This window comes from Ursus maritimus, unplaced genomic scaffold, assembly GCF_017311325.1.
Source record: "Ursus maritimus isolate PB19 unplaced genomic scaffold, ASM1731132v1 scaffold_26, whole genome shotgun sequence".
NCBI classification, from domain to species: Eukaryota; Metazoa; Chordata; class Mammalia; order Carnivora; family Ursidae; genus Ursus; species Ursus maritimus.
The window spans coordinates 20624727-20644326 of NW_024425119.1; the positions used below are offsets into that span (position 1 = coordinate 20624727).

Consider the following 19600-nt stretch of genomic DNA (forward strand, 5'->3'; position numbering starts at 1 on the left):
AGACATGGTTCAACAAATCACAATAATTAGCTGTAGTGTTTTGTATCTTTATTACTCAGTAAGAGATTTTTTTTTAAATCTACCTCATCACCCACTCACTGCCCCTAAATAGGGCAAAAATAAATAATCATTTTTTAAAAACCTATGGTTCTAAGATCTGATAGGTTTTTTCCTAAAGCCAGATTGTGTTGATAATCAGTAACACTTCGCCCTGGCATTTCCTTTATTCTACCTTGATTAATTCCTCAGCTTCAACAACTGGAGTTCTGTCTTGTTTGTGAACTGCTAGACTGGAACCACCTAAATGTGCTTTACCAACATCATCTCATCGGCATGTTACTGGTTGCAAATCCACAATGTGCTACAAAATATTTCATAGGTTTTTCATTCCTTATTTGTCCTCTAAGCCAACATCGCAAGTAGAGTCTCTCTTGGGTTTTTGTAGTTGTTTTGTTTTTGTTTTGTCTTGTTTTTCCAAGCGGCCCATGTGAATCCATGAAATGACTTGACCATTTCCTTTTGGAGTCATGTAGAAAACCTAACAAAAATACCCTGTCTCAGTTCTTTCTTTTTCCATGGTCCCTAGGAAGTGGGCTGGAGTGAAGTGTCTTCACATGGGTCTAGCTGCATTCTCAGTGCACCGATTTTATGAAGATACCAGAGCTGGAGAAATTCCTCTGGCATGGCATGGAAGCCAGAAAAGGGCAAGACATTATCATAGTAGTGGTGGCTGATGGGCTGCTCACGCATATTCACAGAGAAGGGCCAGAAACCATAGATAGCTACCTCTTCACAGAGGCCCAGAGCCGCACTCACCAGAAAGAGTCCTGTGGACAGGCGCTTGGCATGGATTCCCCTACTTTTCCAGAACTTTCCAATGCTACGCAGAAAGTTGGGGTTGGCAAAGAGCACTGTTTGATTGGCACCAACATCTGTCAGTGTGTAATAAACCCGGAGAGATGGCTCTGTTCCCGTCTTCATAGAAAAAGCAGGCATGTAGATGTAACTGTGGTTATAGACCTTCATGTTGTCCACGAATGTCTTTCTGGACCACAGCAGATTCTGAAACCTATTAAACAGAAGAAGAGGCTCAGTTAAACCTGGAAAAAGGAACTCATCAAACCCCGCTCTATTTTCTTCTGATGGCCCTGATGGTTCACATTATCTCGGGGTGGGGGGGTGGGGGAAGACATGAAAAACGCTTCACTTATATTTAAAATATTCCTTGAACTTACCAATTATTTCTCATCAAGTAGCCTGGCTTTCCCCAACCCCAACAATCTTAAATTGAGGTTAAGATTCCTTCATGGAATTCCCTCTGAACTAAAATGCACTGTGCCTTTTGTTCTCCCAGAATTATTTGCCTGGAATGTAAAAATGGTTTAATACTCATGAATTCACAAAGGTTGTTGGTTGTTGGATATGATTTTTTAAAAAGATTTTTTAATTTGTTCATCTGAGAGAGAGAGAGCGAGTGAGTGAGAACATGAGCCGGGGAGGAGGGCCAGAGGGAGAGGAGGAAGCAGACTCCCGGCTGAGCAAGGACCGCTGAGCAAGGACCCCGACGCGGGGCTCGATCCCATGACCCTGGGATCATGACTGAGTGGAAGACAGGTGCTTAACTGACTGAGCCGCCCAGGCACCCCATTAGATAGGATTTTGATAAAAACTACTTGTGGAGTCTGATATAAGCAAAGGACTGGTTTCTTCATCTGCAAATCAAAGGAACCACCTGGAAGATACTTCTTCCCATTGAAATTCTATGATCGTGGAGGTATTCAGACTAACTGACACTACAAGTATAATAGTACATGGAGAAAGAAACCCTTGTTACTATTACAAAATGATGCTGACAGAGTTGCCCATATTGCTTACTCCAAATAACTCTATTTTCCTATGTTCTTTCAGTTTGGATTCCATAAAAAGAGGATCTCTGGTTGAAGTCTTTTCAACTAAAATTGATGGCATACATCCTATGTGTCAGGTACTGAGGAATTAAAAATTTAATGACCCAATTTTTGTTCTCAAGAAATTCAGGTCCAACCGTGGAAACAAAAATATAAATGAGTACAACGTAATGTTCTAAATACAACAGCTGATATCTGTATAAAGCACTGTGGAATACAGATGAAAAAATAATCCTGCCTTAGAGGAGTGGAGCCTGAGGAAAGCTTCAGAGAGGGGATGACATTTAAAGACAGCTCCTGTGGGGGAAGAAACACGAAGCACGGCAACTAAATGAGAAGAAACACTTTGGTCACAGGCTACGGTGCACAGTGTACTGAAACAATCATCAAGAGCCTGTTTTCCTGGGTCATGGGGGGCAGGAATGTGGATGGGCCATGGGAGGCAGTGGCTGAAGATAGGACATGCTACAAAAAACCTCGCGTGTCTCTGATTTGTTTGTGGACTTCAGTCTGTGGTGATGCGGAAACTTCAGAGCCGCCGTGAGTACTCACAGCGCTTACTACTTGCCTTACAAGTATTTCCTCATTTGTTTGGTGGTCAGTCTGTGTGAGAAAAGGGAACTGGTGATCTGGGGAAGGAAGAGGCTGGTAGCCAGGAGACCAGCGAGGAGGCTGCTGATACGGATCAAGTATAAAAAGAGAAAAAAAGACAATGAACTACACTTGGCTCTTACGACTCTGTTTTCTTTCACACAGGGCCGTCACCTGTCTCAGGTACGTGCAGGCGGAGCAGGAGCAGGTAAGAATGGAATGGAGCCACGACGTGCAGAGGGGAGTGTGGCCTGACACGTTGGCAGTGTTCATCATAAATATGTGAAACTTAAACTCTGGATAAACCAATCCATGGGGTTTTATGTAGTAGTCAGTGTCACTGACTCTGCCTGCCAAGAAAGGTGTGTTCCTTAAGCCCCAAAGAAGGAAAATTGCTCCAGTTTTCTTCCTGTCCTTGACTCAGCAGCCTACTTTAGCAATTTTCTCTGGGCCCTGACAAATAAAAAAAGTGATAACAGGGTTTGTAAGTGGAATCACTTTATCCTAGAAGCAGCCATGGAAACACACTTAACCATATTCTGGAGCTGGACCAGCGTCGCCAACACAAATTCCTGCCCCTCAGCTCCTCTAGTCAGTGCATAATAATTCTGTTCTCTCCATTGCCCACCTGTATCTTCTGCTGTTTTCCTAAAACATGAATGCTTTCCCAATCACGTCAACACACCCTGCAGGTAACCTCCCGCTTCTTTTGAACCATGGTTCTCAAACTCTAGTTAGAATATCCTGATATTACAGCTTCCTGGGTTCCAGTGCGAGTGATCCAGTTGAATTTGTCTCCAGCACTCCCCGGTGATTCTGGTGCAGGGGTCCTGTGGATAGACTTATTTAGAAGATCCAAGGCATCCATGCAAGCTGCCTAGCTCTCTGACATCTATCCCTCAACATCTTTCTTTACGTCTTCTGATTTTATCCTTGTTGCAATTCTAACAGGAACAAGTGCTCCCTCTTCCCCCCTGTGTCTTGGAACAAACCATTTCATATTTTCTAAAAAACTCATGTTCTAAAGTGTATCTCACTTCTTTAAAACTTTTAACCTCAGGGTGTCTGGGTGGCTCAGTTGGTTAAGCATCTGCCTTCGACTCAGGTCATGATCCCAGGGTCCTGGGATCGGACTCCCTGCTCAGTGGGGAGTCTGCTTCTCCCTCTGCCCCTCCCCCCATTCCTGCATGTTCTCTCTCCCTCTCTCACAAAAATAAATAAAATTTTAAAACAACAACAACATTTAACCTCTCCATCTCTACCAAATTAATTCCCTTTTGTCTTCTAAGCATGGTTAGACTTAGTATGAGGCAATTCTTCATATGTTCATACCGTTTCCCAAGCTACATTCTAGTTTTTTCATTTCACTGTCAACATTCTAGAGCAATTAGTCTACTTCTATCTGTTCCCTTTCTTGCTTCCATTTCCTCCTTATTGCTGTGCAGAATGGCTCCTATTCCATAGCACTCTGCTGGTTAATGGAACTTATCCCTATCTTTGTAGTGGACTACATACTAATGAGAATTACAGATAGCTCCAATAAAATTGGGGAAATTGATTTTATGTTCCCTGTCTTAAAGCTGACTGATTATTCTTGAAGAGGGCAGTCTTTCTTCCTTGAGTTTTAACTTTGAAAAGGAACACACATCTTGGATTTACAATAGCCTTCATTTTTTGATACTGTTAAAGAACCAGCCTATATATAACATTTTATTATTTTTATCTACCCCATTTTTCAACAAATGACATTATTTAAGAACTCAAATCAATTCAATACTTATTTATGGCACACCTCATATATTTAATGTTACTCTGATCAAGAGCTTAATAGAGGTGGTTTGAATTTTATGAAATTATTACAAAATTCAACTAGAATTATACAAGAGTAGTGCTCCAACTTATCTCTGCAGCCTCATTCTCAGATACGGTCTATGCCCTCACCTGATACGCCAGCCATCCCTGTGCGTGCATCTGTCCTCATCTCTTTGCATTGGTAGTTTCCTTTTGGCTTATCCATTCATTGCCCTGGTGAAGTTCTGCCTAAACAGCAAGACTCCAGCCTCTCCTTCTAAAGCTTATTCCTTCTTTTCAGCTCAAGCTTTCAAAGGAGTCTTCTTGGAACTTCTCACTATGAACTAATTCTACCCTCCAAGACTGTGTACTCCTTGAAGGCAACGGACAGGTCTTATTCGTCTTTTAATTTTTACAACTTAGTTCAGAATATTAAACTGAAAAACTAGTAAACTGAAAAAAGAAGAAAATGAAGTGAGATCAGCAAATGAATTATTAAAAATAGAAATGATTAATACATAATGAGTATGGGCATGAAATAGAAAAAATATATCAATAAAACTAGCAGAAAGCACACTTTACAAATAAATTTCATACATGATAATAAAGAGAAAATCACTGAAATTTTTAACAGTTACTATCAAGCTAACTATTTAACAATTTGAAAATTTGAGGGGGAATAGATTCCTATTTGACAAGAAAATTTCAAAATAAGTAAGAAAATATTTAAAGTCTGTATTACAAGAAAAACTAAAGAAAACAACTGTGAATTTATCAGCCACTTGCAAATTATCTTTCTATGAAGGAAAATATTGACAAAAATGATTATGTCAAGATGCAAAATTTCATTGCCATGAAAATAACTAAAAAAGGGAATCATTCTGAAAAGTATTTTCAACAAATATAAAAATAGAAGCTCAAAATTATTGATAACATTATAGAGTCTAAATATATTGATATAATGATATGAAAATGGACAAAAACACAGATAATGGACAAAAACACAGACGCAAGTAATAAAAAGTGTTAAATGTTCAGCTTCAGAATGCCAGTCAAGATGCAAACTATTGAATAGAATAAAGAAAGGTAAGGGTCCAGTTCTCCCCTCTTAAAAGCAAATCTCTAGAAATGAAAGAAAAAATATTTTTAAAGATCTACATCCACCCTGAAAACAGAAAAGGATAACCCTCAATGAATCCCCAAATCTGAGTTACCTCTGAAAAACAGAATGCTGACAGAAAGAAACCAGAATATAAGCTAATTTGCTGAGCACTGCTCTGAAATATAGCAGTGTCCCACGCCTAAAGGCAGAAGATACTGAGAAGTTGGGTATCTTGGAATAATCAACAAAGTGATTTTTTACATTAGGGGACAGGCGAGGTATTCAAGTGGATTGAACCCTAAAATCCTGCACTGGTCAATTATCACTGTGGGTAGCAGGGAGAGAATATCAGCCTCTATGGAGGAGCAGTGACTGTGTGCTCAGAGCTGGCCCAGCTGAGGGGAAACAGGATTCTTTTCAACTTGTACAATATTGGCAGCCAAGCTTTCAGTTCCCAAGTAGAATATTGACACTGGCCCAAGAGAAAAGACACTATATAGATAATGACATTTGGGAGTCACCCAAAAGAAAACCACCTCGCTACCTTCTCAATCAAGAGTAAAGCCTCCCTGTGACAGGTCTAGTGGGCACAGAGCTTCCAGTTGCTAAACAAGAACAGAGAGCCAAGATCAGAAGATATTGAAGGAAAGCCTCCACCATGAGAGAGAACAAAACGGAAGAACTCAGAGGAAACCAATGTTATTCAAGCACCAGAAGAAAACTCTTAAAATCTGTAATTAGCTTGTTTAGAAATGTTAATAGTTTACTGCATCCATTAATAAGACTAGGGTGCTATAAAAAGAAAAGAACATTTAGGTAACAAGAAACAGTTTTTGGCAATTTAGAAAGACAATTGATGGATTCTGGTAAAGGAAATCTCCAGGAAAAGACCTGCAAAGCAGGCCTAGAAACCTATCAATTAGATTCCAGTGAAAGGAAAAGGGCACTTCCTGGAGAGTTGTCTCAACAACAACAAAGTGCCTCTGATAGACTCATCTGATAGATGTTGACAGTAATGAAAGATTTGCAGCTCCAATGGGAGTCTGGAGATGAATTAGTGACTATTGCATGGAAAGCCTTTATTTGCTCTGGGGGAGAATCAACAGGAAAAAAATTGAGAGTTGAACAGGATATCAAATACTCATAAAATAGACTTTTTGTCTCAGACGTGAACAGTTTTAAGTAGACAATAAGGTAAGCACTGACTATTAATTTAATTGTGATATATCTTAACTGAGAAGTTAGGAAAGTGTAACTCTGTGTGGAGGAGTGTTACGAGTGGCACTTTAAGAGACAAAAACCTTTATTTTTCCATAAGAAATCAGTAGATAAACTGGAAAGTTTAAAACTGTAATTAAGCATGCTGCTTTAAAATCCAACAAGAGAAAAATCAACTGGAGAATTTGAACATCTTGGAACATTACCTGGGGGAATGTGAGACAAGAGTTTGCTTCTTGCCATACTATTTGATTTTCAAAGTGTATACAGCAAAAACTGATTAAAATTTAGATATTCACAAATCCATAATCACAGAGTCTTCAATTAAGAATGTTTTTAAACACAAATTAAAAATTTCTAAAAAGGACCACACATCACAAAGGAAATATATATATATATATATTAAAACAATTACCATCATACAGGCCATAATATCTGACCTAAAATGAAAAGTCAATAACACAAAGATATACACACTGCATTGAAAAAAAAATTTTTTTAAAGATTTTATTTATTTCTGGGGGGGGGGAGAGAGAGAATGAGTGGGGGTAATAAAAAAATAAAAAAATAAAATCTTTTTAAAAGAGAAATAAAAAATACAATATTATTTATATTAGCACCCCCCAAATATGAAATACTTAGGCATAAATCTAGCAAAATATGTACAAGACCTATGTGAGGAACACTAGAAAACTCTGATGAATGAAATCAAGGGACTAAATAAATGAGATTTTGAGAGATACTAATGTTCATGGATAGAAGGACTCAGTATTGTTAAGATGTTAGTTCTTCCCAACATTATCTATAGATTTAATGTGAGCCCAATCACACAGCAGGTTATTTTGTGTGTATCAACAAACTAATTCTGAAATTTATGTGGAGAAGCAAAAGATGTAGAATAGCCAATACAATACTGAAGGAGAAGAACGAACTTGGAGGACTGGCTCTACCTGACTTTAAGATTTACTATAAAGTGACAGCAATCAAGATACTGTGGTGTTGTCAAAAGAAGAGACATATCAATGGAACAGAATAGAAAACCCAGAAATAGACCCGCATAAATACAGTCAGCTGATTTTTGACAAAGGAGCAAAGGCAAATACAATGTAATAAAAATAATTTGTTCAACAAATGGGTGCTGAAACAAGTGGATATCCGCAAGCAAAAAGTTGAATCTAGACAGAGACTTGATAGCCTTCACAAAAATTAATTCGAAATGGACCCTAAATGTAAAACGCAGAACTATAAAACTCCTATAAGATAAATAATGAGAGAACCTAGGTGACCTTCACTATGGCAATAACATTTTAGATAAAAATCAAAGGCACAATCCATGAACGATATAATTGATAAACTGGAATTCATTAAAAACATTTCTGTGAAAGACCATGTCAAGAGAATGAGAAGACAAACTGCATCCTGGGAGAAATATGTGCTCAAAAGACACAGCTGATAAAGAACTATTATCCAAACTACACAAAGAACTCTTTAAATGCAATGATAAGAAAACAAATAACTCAATTTAAAAATGGGCCAAAGACTTCAACAGACACCTCACCAGATGGCAAATAAGCATATGAAAAGATGCTTCACATTGTATATCATCAGGGAAATGCAAATTAAACAGCAATGAGGTACCATTACTAGATATCTATGAGAATGGCCAAAATCCAGAACCTTGCCAACACTGAATGCCTGTAAGGATGTGGAGCAACAGAAACTCTCATTCATTGCTGGTGGGAATGCAAAATGGTACAGCCACAGTGGAAGACAGTTTGGTGGTTTCTTACAAAATTAAATACTTATGTGATCCAGCAATCCTGCTCCTTTGTATCTTCCCAAAGGCATTGAAAACTTATGTCCACAGAAACCTGCACAAACATATTTATAGCAGCTTATAGCAGCTTTATTCATAATTGCTAAAACTTGGAGGCAATCAAGATGATTTGTTAAGGTGAATGGATAAAGAAACTGTATTATATCCATATAATGGAATATTATTCAGCACTAAAAAAATATGATTTATCAAGCCATGAAAAGACACAGAGGAACCTTAAATGCATATCACTGAGTAGAAGAAGCAAGGGATGCAAGGATGGTTCAACATCTGCAAATCAATCCATATGATACATCACATTAACAAAATAAAAAATAAAAATCATATGATAATCTCAATAGATGCAGAAAAAGCATTTAATAAAATTCAACATCCATTTATGATAAAAACTCTCAACAAAGCAGGTATAGAGGGAATGTACTTCAACACAATAAAGGTCATATATGAGAAGCGCACAGCCAATATCATTCTCAATAATCTGATAATCCTGATCTCTAAAATCAGGAACAAGACAGGGATGCCCAATCTCACCACTTTTATTCAAATTAGTATTGGAAGTCCTGACCAGAGCAATTAGGTAAGAAAAAGAAATTAAAGGCATCAAAATTGGAAAGAAAGAAGAAAAACTCACTATTTGCAGATGACATGAAATTATATAAACCCTAAAGACTCCATTAAATAACTGTTAGAAACAATAAATAAATTCAGTAAAGTTGCAGGATACCAAATCCATATACAACAATCTGTTGCATTTCTTTACACTAATAACAAACTACTAAAAAGAAAAATATTAAAAACAATCCTATTCATAACTGCATCAAAAAGAAGAAAATACCTAGGAATAAATTTAACCAAAAAGGCGAAAGACCTAGCTCTTGAAAACTACAAGACATTATGAAAGAAACTGAAGAAGACACAAATAACTGGAAAAATATTCCATGGTCATGGATTGGAAGAATTAATAATGTTAAAGTATCTATATTACCCAAAACAACGTATAGATTCAATGCAATCCCAAGCAAATTCTAATGGTATTTTTCATAGGAATAGAACAAATAATCCTAAAATTTGTACAGAAGCATCAAAGACCCCATGCAATCTTGAGAAAGAAGAAGGCTCGAAGCATCACACTCTGATTTCAAAGAAAAGCTATAGTAATTAAAACAGTACAGTACTGGCATAAAAATAGATCAGTAAAACAGACTAAAGAGCCCCAAAATAGACCCATGCATATATGGTCAATTAATTTACAACAAAGGAATCAAGAATATATAATAGGGAAAGAACAGTCTCTTCAATAAATGGTGTTGGGAAAACTGGACAGCTACATGCAAAAGAGTAAAACTGGACCACTATCTTTCATCATACATAAAATTAACAGATAATGGATTAAAGACTTGAACTTAAAACCTGAATCCATAAAACTCCTAGAAGAAAACATGAAATAAGCCCCTTGACGTAGGTCTTGGTGATGATTTTTTGAATCTGTCACCTAAAGCAAAAGCAACAAAAGCAAAAATAAACTAGTAGGACAACATCAAACTAAAAAGCTTATGCACAACAAAGGAAGCCATCAACAAAATGAAAAGCAACCTACTGAATGGGAGAGCATATTTGCAAATCATTTATCTGATATGGGCTAATATCCAAAATATATAAAGAACTTATAAACTCAATAGAAAAAAAACAAAATCTGATTTAAAAATATGCAGAAGATCTGAATATACATTTTTCAAAGTAGCCTTACAGATGGTCAACAAGTACATACATGAAAAGATGTTCAATGTCATTAATCATCAGGGAAATGAAATCAAAACAAGAATGAGATATCACTTCACACCTGTTAGAATGGCCATTATAAAAAAGACAAGAAATAACAAGTTGTTGTTGAGAATGTGGAGGAAATAAAATTCTTGTGCACTGCTGGTGGGAATATAAATTGATGAGACCACTATGGAAGACTGTATGGAGGTTCCTAAAAAATAAATAAATAAAAATAGAACTACCAAACTATCAAAAAGATATATGTACCCCCATGTCCACTGCAGCATTATTTACAGTAGCCAAGATATGAAAACAACCTAAGTGTCCATCAATGGATAGATAGATAAAGCAATTGTGTTATTATATATAATAATATATATATAATTCAGCCATAAAAATAAAATCTTGCTATTTGAGACATGGAGAGAACCGAAGGCATTACACTAAGTGAAATAAGTCAGACAGAGAAAGACAAATATCGTATGATCTTATATGTGGAGTCTAAGAAAAACAAAAAACCCAAAGCTCACAGATACAGAGAATGGATGGGTGAGGGGTCAGGGATGGGAGAAACGGTTTGTTGGTTGGTTGGTTTGTTTTTAGTATAACTAAACTGAATAAAAATTTTTTAAAGATTGACAACATAAACAAATCAGAATCATAAAATAAAACACTATACAAAAAGACCAGGAAGATTTGATAAAGAACCAAGTGGAAATTCTGAAATGGAAAAAGACAGGCTTTGAAAATAAATATTTTATGAAAAGATCACATAGCAGATTTGATAGAATCAAAAAGAGAATTAATGCATTGAAAGATAAATCTAAAGATACTACCTAGAATGACACCTGGATGGAAAATATAAGAGAGATGAAGAGACAGAGAAGACAGAATAAAAAGATCCAAAACATGTAGAAAGAGTTCCCAAAGAAGAACACAGGGTGAATGGGAGAAAAGTGATATTTAGAGAACATATGTATATGTCTTTTTTTTAATGTTTTTTTTAAATTATATTATGTTAGTCACCATACAGTACATCCCTGGTTTCTGATGTAGAGTTTGATGATTCATTAGTTGCGTATAACACCCAGTGCACCATGCAATACGTGCCCTCCTTACTACCCATAACCAGTCTATCCCATTCCCCCACCCCGCTCCCCTCTGAAGCCCTCAGTTTGAGAGAACATATGTATATGTCTTAAAACCAATGTAAAGTAGGTACAAATAAAGAAAGTGAGATGGGGAGGTGAGTGGGGGATGGGCTAAATGGGTGATGGGCATGAAGGAGTGCACTTGTGATGAGCACAGGGTGTTGTGTGTCAGTGATGAATCACTAAATTCTACACCAGAAACTGATGTTACACTGCATGTTGACTAACTGGAATTTAAATAAAAAATGGACAAATAAAAATTGGACAAAAGTAAAAATAAAGAAAAATTTTAAAAAGATTAAGTCAATTATGTCTAAAACATACACCCACAGACACACACACAAAAGAAAGTGAGGTGGTTATTAAATATCAGTCCCTTGACTCTCTTTTCTAGCATGATTAAAGTAAATAATACCACCAAAAAATAATAATATACAAATAACACAAGAGCCTGGGGGTGGCTCAGTCGGTTAAGCATCTGCCTTTGACTCAGGTCATGATCCCAGGATCTTGGGATCGAGTCCCACATCGGGCTCCCTGCTCAGTAGGGAGTCTGCTTCTCCCTCTCCCTCTACCTCTTGCTCTTTCTTTCTCTCTCTCTCTCTCAAATATATATCTTAAAAAACAATAAATAAAAACAAATAACACAGGACAAAAACAGACAATGACAGCCAAGTCTGAGATGAAGAAATTCAAAGGGCCAATGTATATATTAAAATGTGTACAATCTCACCAGCATTAAAGTTATAATTTATACCAATTTTTAAAAATTATACTAATTAAATCTACAGCAAAATTACATATTTGCACATATCCAATTGGCAGAAATTAGGGAACATGATAATAAATAGTAGAGTGTGACAAATAGGTACTTTTATGCTTCAAATGGTAGCAGGAATTATTACAAACAGTTCCGAAGATGTTTCGGCATTTTCAATATGAACACCGACTGACTCAGCACTTTCATTTCTCAGCTGGTGCCTTGGATATTTGCAAAATAACCTCTCACTTCTCTTAGATCTTGGCTCATATAATTGCACCTCAGAGATGCCTTTGCTGACCAGTCCGTCTCTCACTCACCTTTGTTGCATTTTTTCATCCTACCTATTGCTACGTGACATTTTATCATACACGCATGTCTTTTTTATTGTTTACATCTTCTTGAATGTCCACAAGAAGGACTTTGTTTTGTTTATTGATAAATTCACAACATCAAGAATGGTGCTTGGCATATGGTACTAAGCAAATATTCATGAATGTGTGAAGTATGCAGAAAATTAAAAACAACCTAAGTGTCCATCCCAAATAGTGTTGTATCTATACTATAATTTATGGCAATTCTTTTAATGACACAGCTCCATTTGTATTGACATAGAAATATTTCCAAATTAAAATGTTACGTAAAAAGCAAAAAGGCTTCAGAATTACAACTGAAATTTATATCACATCTTATCACACAAGATAAAGATACATATTTTCTGTACTTACATGTATGTGTGTAAATGCATGGGAAAATGTTAGAAGGATACACATTAAGCTGAAAACAATGGTTATCTCTAGGGAGACCAGTGGGTATGGGGGTGCAGCTAGAGGGTCAAGGAAAACTTTAATGCTCTCATTTTTTAGGAGGTGATATATTTATGTTCCTACTTGTGTTGTTAAATGTTTCCTTTTGAAAGGTCAGTCTCCTTAGTGTTCACATAAATGCAAAGTAAAACAATCGTGAATTTCTAGTTCACTCTTTCCAACACAACAAAAAGTTAGGAGGTGGTAATTTTATTCATTAAGTTTTTAATAATATTACAATGTACTCTTTGCAGTATAAAACACATTTATCCAAAAAAGCCACAAATGTTCAAGGTAATTTCTCTTAAGTTTATTTCATTAAAAGTTCATTTCTTTTACATAGAATATTTGTTCCAATGTTTTTCTCTATAATAATTTCATTTGAACACGTTCCTTACTATTTACTTCCTGTTCAAATGTTTCAGCAATTTTCCAGTAGGTTAACTCATTTCCGCATATTATTTACTTGCTTTTCTAGTATTTTGGACCATTTGCCATGGTCATGGTCTCTCACTGTCATTTTTTTCTCTCTTTGTGCAGCTGTTTGTTTACCCAGCTGTTGCTTCCTTTTCCTTTGTCAATGAAAATTAATTTTGTGTTATTCCACAATACTTTTCTCCTCTGTACCCTCTCATCCTATGGGGGTGGCTCTTCCACAGGAAAATATTTTACCAGATTGCAAACAACACAGTAATACCAAGCTATTCCATTCATACATAGTACATATTACAATATGCCCTAAGAATGAAAACTTTAAAAATATTTGCAGAGTGGGGGTTCCAAACCTAGACTGGGGACATTGCTAAGAGGAGAGAAATTTAGGACAGGCCTTTCAGAGATGGATCTATCTGAACTGAATTTTGAAGACTGAGTGGAAGTTAGCTGTGAAAACAGAGTTGAGGGGGAAAATATGCGTGTCTGACAGAGTAATATGGGCAAAGGCACAGAGGTGAGAAAGGCAGTGTTCCGAGAAATGCAAACAATTTAATATAGTGAAGCTTTGGAGCCTTGGGAATACTAGAGAGGAGTCACAGGACAGCATATAGGAATAATCTACTGCCAATCAAGGTTGAGATTTTACCAATATGGGAAAAGGGAGACTAATTAACACTCATTAGTCCATGGAGGAAACGGTGAGGGAGGGTCTCACCACTCGGGCTGTAGGGGAGGAAGGAAAAGCTGACTGTGGTGCCTGGGACAAGCAGGGCTGATCTTTAGCTGGAAAGCAGGGTGGTGTCCATTCTGGTTTGGTGTAAATTCTGCACCAGTTGTTAACTACGTATCCCATCTAGGTGTGACAGTGATTTTAGTTTGTGGGCTTGGGTGGCTTGGACTTCTGGTGGCTCCTTTCATGATGATGTGTAACACAATAGGGGAAGGCAGTCTGAAGGAAAATATTATTACCCAATTTTGGACACGTTGAACCACAGACATGAGATCACCCAGAAGCACCATGTGCCGACATGCAAAACACTGACAAATTATAGCATTTAAACGGTGGGCAAAGGAGGCAGAGTTGTAGCAAAGGGAAGGTTGGCAGAGAGGTAAGAAGAAACCAGAAGAATCTTTGATAAGAGAAGGAGTAAAGAGTGACAGAAGTTTATCATCAGTGATAAATGCTGAGGAGAGATCAAGTGAAATAAAGATAGAAGATGCTACCTGGAACATTTAGCAACGTGGAAATTTTCAGGGGCATGCGTTACTTCAGGAGAAATCAATCTAGACCATGGGTTGAAAACTCAATTATGCACAGGGACTGAGCAGATTGGGAAAATATGTGAAGAGGCCAGGCATAAGACAAGAGAGTGTGGATCTGAAAATGGAACGTACATGCCCATCTAAAGGACTGCAGCGTAAAAAGAAAAAAAGTAATAGCTAAGAAAAACAATTATGATGGCCAAGTTTGGCCTGTTGGCTACAAGTTTGATGTCAACTCTCAAAACTTATTAAAAACTCCAAATGAAGATTAGACCACAGAATCGCAAATTCCTTTGGAGCAGATAAAAAAAAAAAATAAGTAGTAGATTTGTTTATTTATGCCATTAGCGATAGTATGGGATAAGAACCAGAAAACCTATAATCAAATTACAGAAATAATCAATATATTCTGTTATAAGACTCTTGCTTAACACAGGTTATCTTATTTAAGCCTTGTAATAACTCTGTGAAGAGGGCATTAGCTCTTTTCTGCTGCTGAGGAAATTGAGGGTAAGAGTGGTTATGTACTCAAGCAAAGTTTCACAGCTACAATGCAGAATGTAGATTCTGGATTCCAGCTCAGCTCAATCTGATTTTCGATTCGATGCTCTTTCAGTTATACTGTGTAGCTTTCCTCTGAAGGGAAGACAGATCTCTCCTGTCTTATATAAATTCATTTAACTGTGATCTGGGTTCCAACCTTTTGTACCTTTTCTGAGATCTGGTCACATTATCCTTCTTTGATTGCCTTTACCTTCATTCACTTCTTTTCACTGGCCCTTTCCCCAACTTGACCTCTTGCCCAAGTCTCCCTAACCAGAAACAAAAAACTAACAACAAACAAGAATTTCCTCAAAAGTACATCTTTCTATAGCTACTTGGTCATCTCTTTCTTTCCCTCCATGGCTGAATTCTTCTTAAATCTCCTATACTCTCTAGGAGATTTGTTCACTTTCATTACCTAAACTAGGACTTAAAATGGGGTTGACTATATTTCAACAACAGACACTAGAGTTCCTTGTGGAAAAAGAATTCTGTTTGTTTAGGTGTAGTGGTGCTTTGGGTGTGGACGGTGAAGTCCTAAGAGCACGTCCCAACAGCAGAAAAGGAAATAAGTGATAACCAACCTCTTTTGCATAAATAGTTAACAGAAATTTGGGGGCAGGAAGAACGGAAGGATGGGATGAAGGGAGGAGAGAAGGATGAAGGGAGGACAGAAAAGAATGAGGAGTAACGACATCCTGGGAGGTTAGAAACTAGACAGAACACAAATGGGACATTCTCAGTCACAGGGTGTTGAAAACACTTTTAAGAAAAGAGATGCCTGATGTGCAGATTTTATGTTCCTTGCTTGATAGTTTTTTAGTCACTCCCCTCCCACCTCAAATCTTCTATAAATTTTGCTACATATACATAATGCCTTTAGAAATTGGTATTCTGGAAAAATCAAGGAAAGGGACTTTTAGTCCATGTCTGCCTCGATGTGGAGCAGAGAAAGGGGATCTGTCACAGGAGATGAGATGAGGAGACAAGGAATCTGAAGGCAATTTAAGGAAAGAGGTAACCGGAATAAACAATGATCATGTAAATTTAAGCTAATGGAAATTCCAAAAAGATTGTAAAGAACATTGAACTCTATGGCAGATACAGAATAAGAGTTCCAAGTCAGTTTCAAAAAAAATAATAAAATCTCAAAGGACAGGCTAATCACTGTTCACATCTAAACTCATACTAATGGCTTCCTAATTTCCATGTCCAGTCTAGCTGTTTAACATTCCAAAATTACATGGCAGAATAGCCCCATGGTTAAAACTGAAGCCATTTAACACCTAAATTTGAATCCATCTCTAATATGTAGTAATGTGAGTTTAGTCAAGTTTCTTAAGTTGTATGGACTCAGTTTCCTCATCTGTAAAATAGAGATATTGGTTGTATCTAGTTCATGGGAATGTTTTATTACATGAATTAATACTTGAAAAGTATTCAAGGGCCACCTGAGTAGTGTTCCTTAAGCCTCCAACTCTTGGTTTTGGCTCAGGACAAAATGGCTCATTACATTTTGATTGCATTATATTTGATCTCAGGGTCATGAGACCGAGCCCCAAGGAAGGCTCCACGCTCAGCTTAGAGTGTGCTTCAGACTCTCTCTCCCTCTCCCTGTGCCCCTCCCCCCATGCTCTCACTCTCTCTCTCACTAAATAAATAAATAAATAAATAAATAAATAAATAAATAAATATGGATTCAGAACAGTATCTGTCCCATTGTAAGCACTCAATAAATATTAACACTTATAACCAACAGACTGCTGGCCATTTCCATTCTGATTCATTTACACACTCAACAACTATTTATTGAGCACCTGTTATGTGCCAGGCATTTTTCTACGCACTGTGGGATATAGCAGTCAACAATACAGACAAAGCCTGCGCCCTCTTAGAGCTTTCATTTGGGTGAGAAGAGACAACCAATAAGCAAACAAACAAAAAAGGACAATATATGGGGAAGGCCATGAAGAAATAGAGTAATAGGAAACAAGAGGGTGCGGATATTGCTACTGAGAGTTACATTTTAGCAGAAGTCTTATGAAAACAAGGGAGCAAGTACTGTGGAGAACTGTGGGAAGCATCTCAAATTCAGCATCTTCCCTCCAGTATCTTTTGTAACAACTACATTCCTTATCTGAACAAGCAGGACAACCATCCACCAATGACTCAACCCAGCTGAGTCTTCCGTTTCTTGCTGCTTCTATACCCAGTTCATTACTAAGTTATCCTCTTATAACATCTTGAATCTGCTTTCCCATTTCTCTATCCCTCTTACGTATATAGGTTGAGCTACATGAAATGGCCATTCTACAGGTCAAAAACAGTTGAATATTGGCATGTGATTACCAAACCCAGTTTTTTTCTTCCAGGGCATGCATAAGGACTACTTCCCAGACTCCCTTGTGGTTAGGTAGAACCATCTGACTAAGTTCTCAGCAGAACTGCTGTAGGACACTTCCAGCCTGAACCCTACAATCTCTCCCCAGAATCCACATTTGCTCTAGTCACTCCTCTGACAGCGACACAGAATAAAGAGGGTACAGTCATGGATCTTTGGCCTTAGAAGAATGGTGGAACCACAGGATGGAAGAAATTTGGGTTCATAAATGACAGCATGGAGCAAAACTCTTCCCCTTCCCCATACACCCTCACTGTATTTGAGTGAGAATACTTCATGGTTTGTGGTAGTCTGTTACAACAGTTAGCTCACCCTAACTAATACATATCTTCAGTGCCAGAGTCTTATTTCAGATCATCAACTTTCCTCTGTATCACAGCAACAGCATCCAAACTGATCTCTCAGTTTCCAAAACATTCTTCTCAAGGCTCCCACATAACTGTTTTAAGCCCCAATTTGATCATGTCACTACCCATCAAAGGACAGTTCTTCAATGGCCTGTCCTCAGCTTGTCCAAGCAGTTTGGATATTCAAAACCTTTTGTGACATAATCCTGCCCCTACAACCCCAGTCTCTCTTTTTGCTATTGCCCACCAGTACTCTCTACCCTTGCCCCACCTAACTACTTGATGTTCCTCAAACAGGTCATGCCCACTCATGTTTCTAAGCCATTGCACATGCTACTTCCTCTGTCTGATGTGAACACTCCCTTCACCCTAATTCATTAATCTTTCAGGACTCAACTCATGGCATCTGCTATAGAAAGTTTTCCGTGGCACCAAGCTTGGATTAGGTACCTAACTTGTATTCTTTTTTAGCACTTCATTTTTATCAAAGTACTTATCACCTTGTCATGAAATTATCTCTTTAATTTTCATCGCTCCTTTACTGAATTCTTTCAGAAAAGGCAAATGTCCTTTATCTTTGGGTTCCCTAACATGCCTGACACAGTGTAGGCATTCATTGTTTAATGAATAAATACATACAGGAATGAGTGAATTTCAAAGCATTTTTGTATCTTTGTGACAAAATGCACTTAATTTGCTCCAAAATATGCTATAGAAAAAAACAAAAATGCTTTTTCAAGAATACTAAGATAATATAAAAGATACTTTTGATTGCGTCTATATTCATCAACATTTTCTTTCACTGGTTTTTATGCAAACTATTCCCCTGCCTTAAATCAGAAAATGGATAATTAGGAACTGAATAGCATTCTTAACTACACATCCCTCATTAGACACTAGTTCATTTTCTTGTAAACAGAATATGGTAATTTCTGACAAACTTCAACCTTCCAAAAATCATATAATCATTTTTAATCTCAGGAAGCATTTAGAAAAATCTCATTTTTTTCCAGAAAAATAAAATCGTGCTTATTTTTCTGACCACAAGTATTCTTTTATGACTTCTCCCTTTTGTAGTTCTTATAATAGCAATTATATTTATTTCTCTAAATTTCAATGTAAAGTTAAAGCCACACTGAAATTTAAAAACAGATATTGACTCATCTGGAGACATATAAAATTAACTGAGTTATATTCTAATTTGTGGACTATCACCATTTAAGTAAAAATAAAATTATGGCAATGTTGGTGCAAAGCAATAATCTTGTATTTTAAAAAATAGACTGCATTTTAGAAGTCCATTGATTTTGCTATAATTGTACCTTACAAAAATTTCTGATACAGGTGATGGTCTCAAATGTGACTTCCAATTATAGAGAAGGTACTTTGAAAAGACTGCATGTTCACCCTCTTCCACAGGTAAATGTACAATCTTAAGCAAGTTACCTCATCTCTTTATGCCTCAATTTTCTCATCCCCCCCCAAAAAAATGGAGATAATAAGAGCACCTAGTTACAGGCTCACTGTGAGGAACATGTGAGTTCATATGTGTGATGCACTTAGAATAGTACATGGCACATAAAATTTCTTATAATATTTAGCTTTCATGATCACCATCATCACTGTCACAATCATCATCATTACTATCATCATCCTCATCACAACACCATCATCATCTTCATCA

General features: G+C 37.0%; 1 protein-coding gene across 1 annotated transcript in view; it reads right to left on the reverse strand.

Annotated features, from left to right (window-relative positions):
- Positions 1-582: 582 nt before the first annotated feature.
- ST8SIA1 (ST8 alpha-N-acetyl-neuraminide alpha-2,8-sialyltransferase 1) overlaps positions 583-19600 on the reverse strand; it is a 141499-nt gene continuing 122481 nt past the window's right edge. The window contains exon 5 of the mRNA XM_008693120.2: positions 583-1069. Within this exon, the coding sequence (XP_008691342.1) occupies positions 583-1069 (487 nt within the window). The remainder of the gene's footprint in view (positions 1070-19600) is intronic.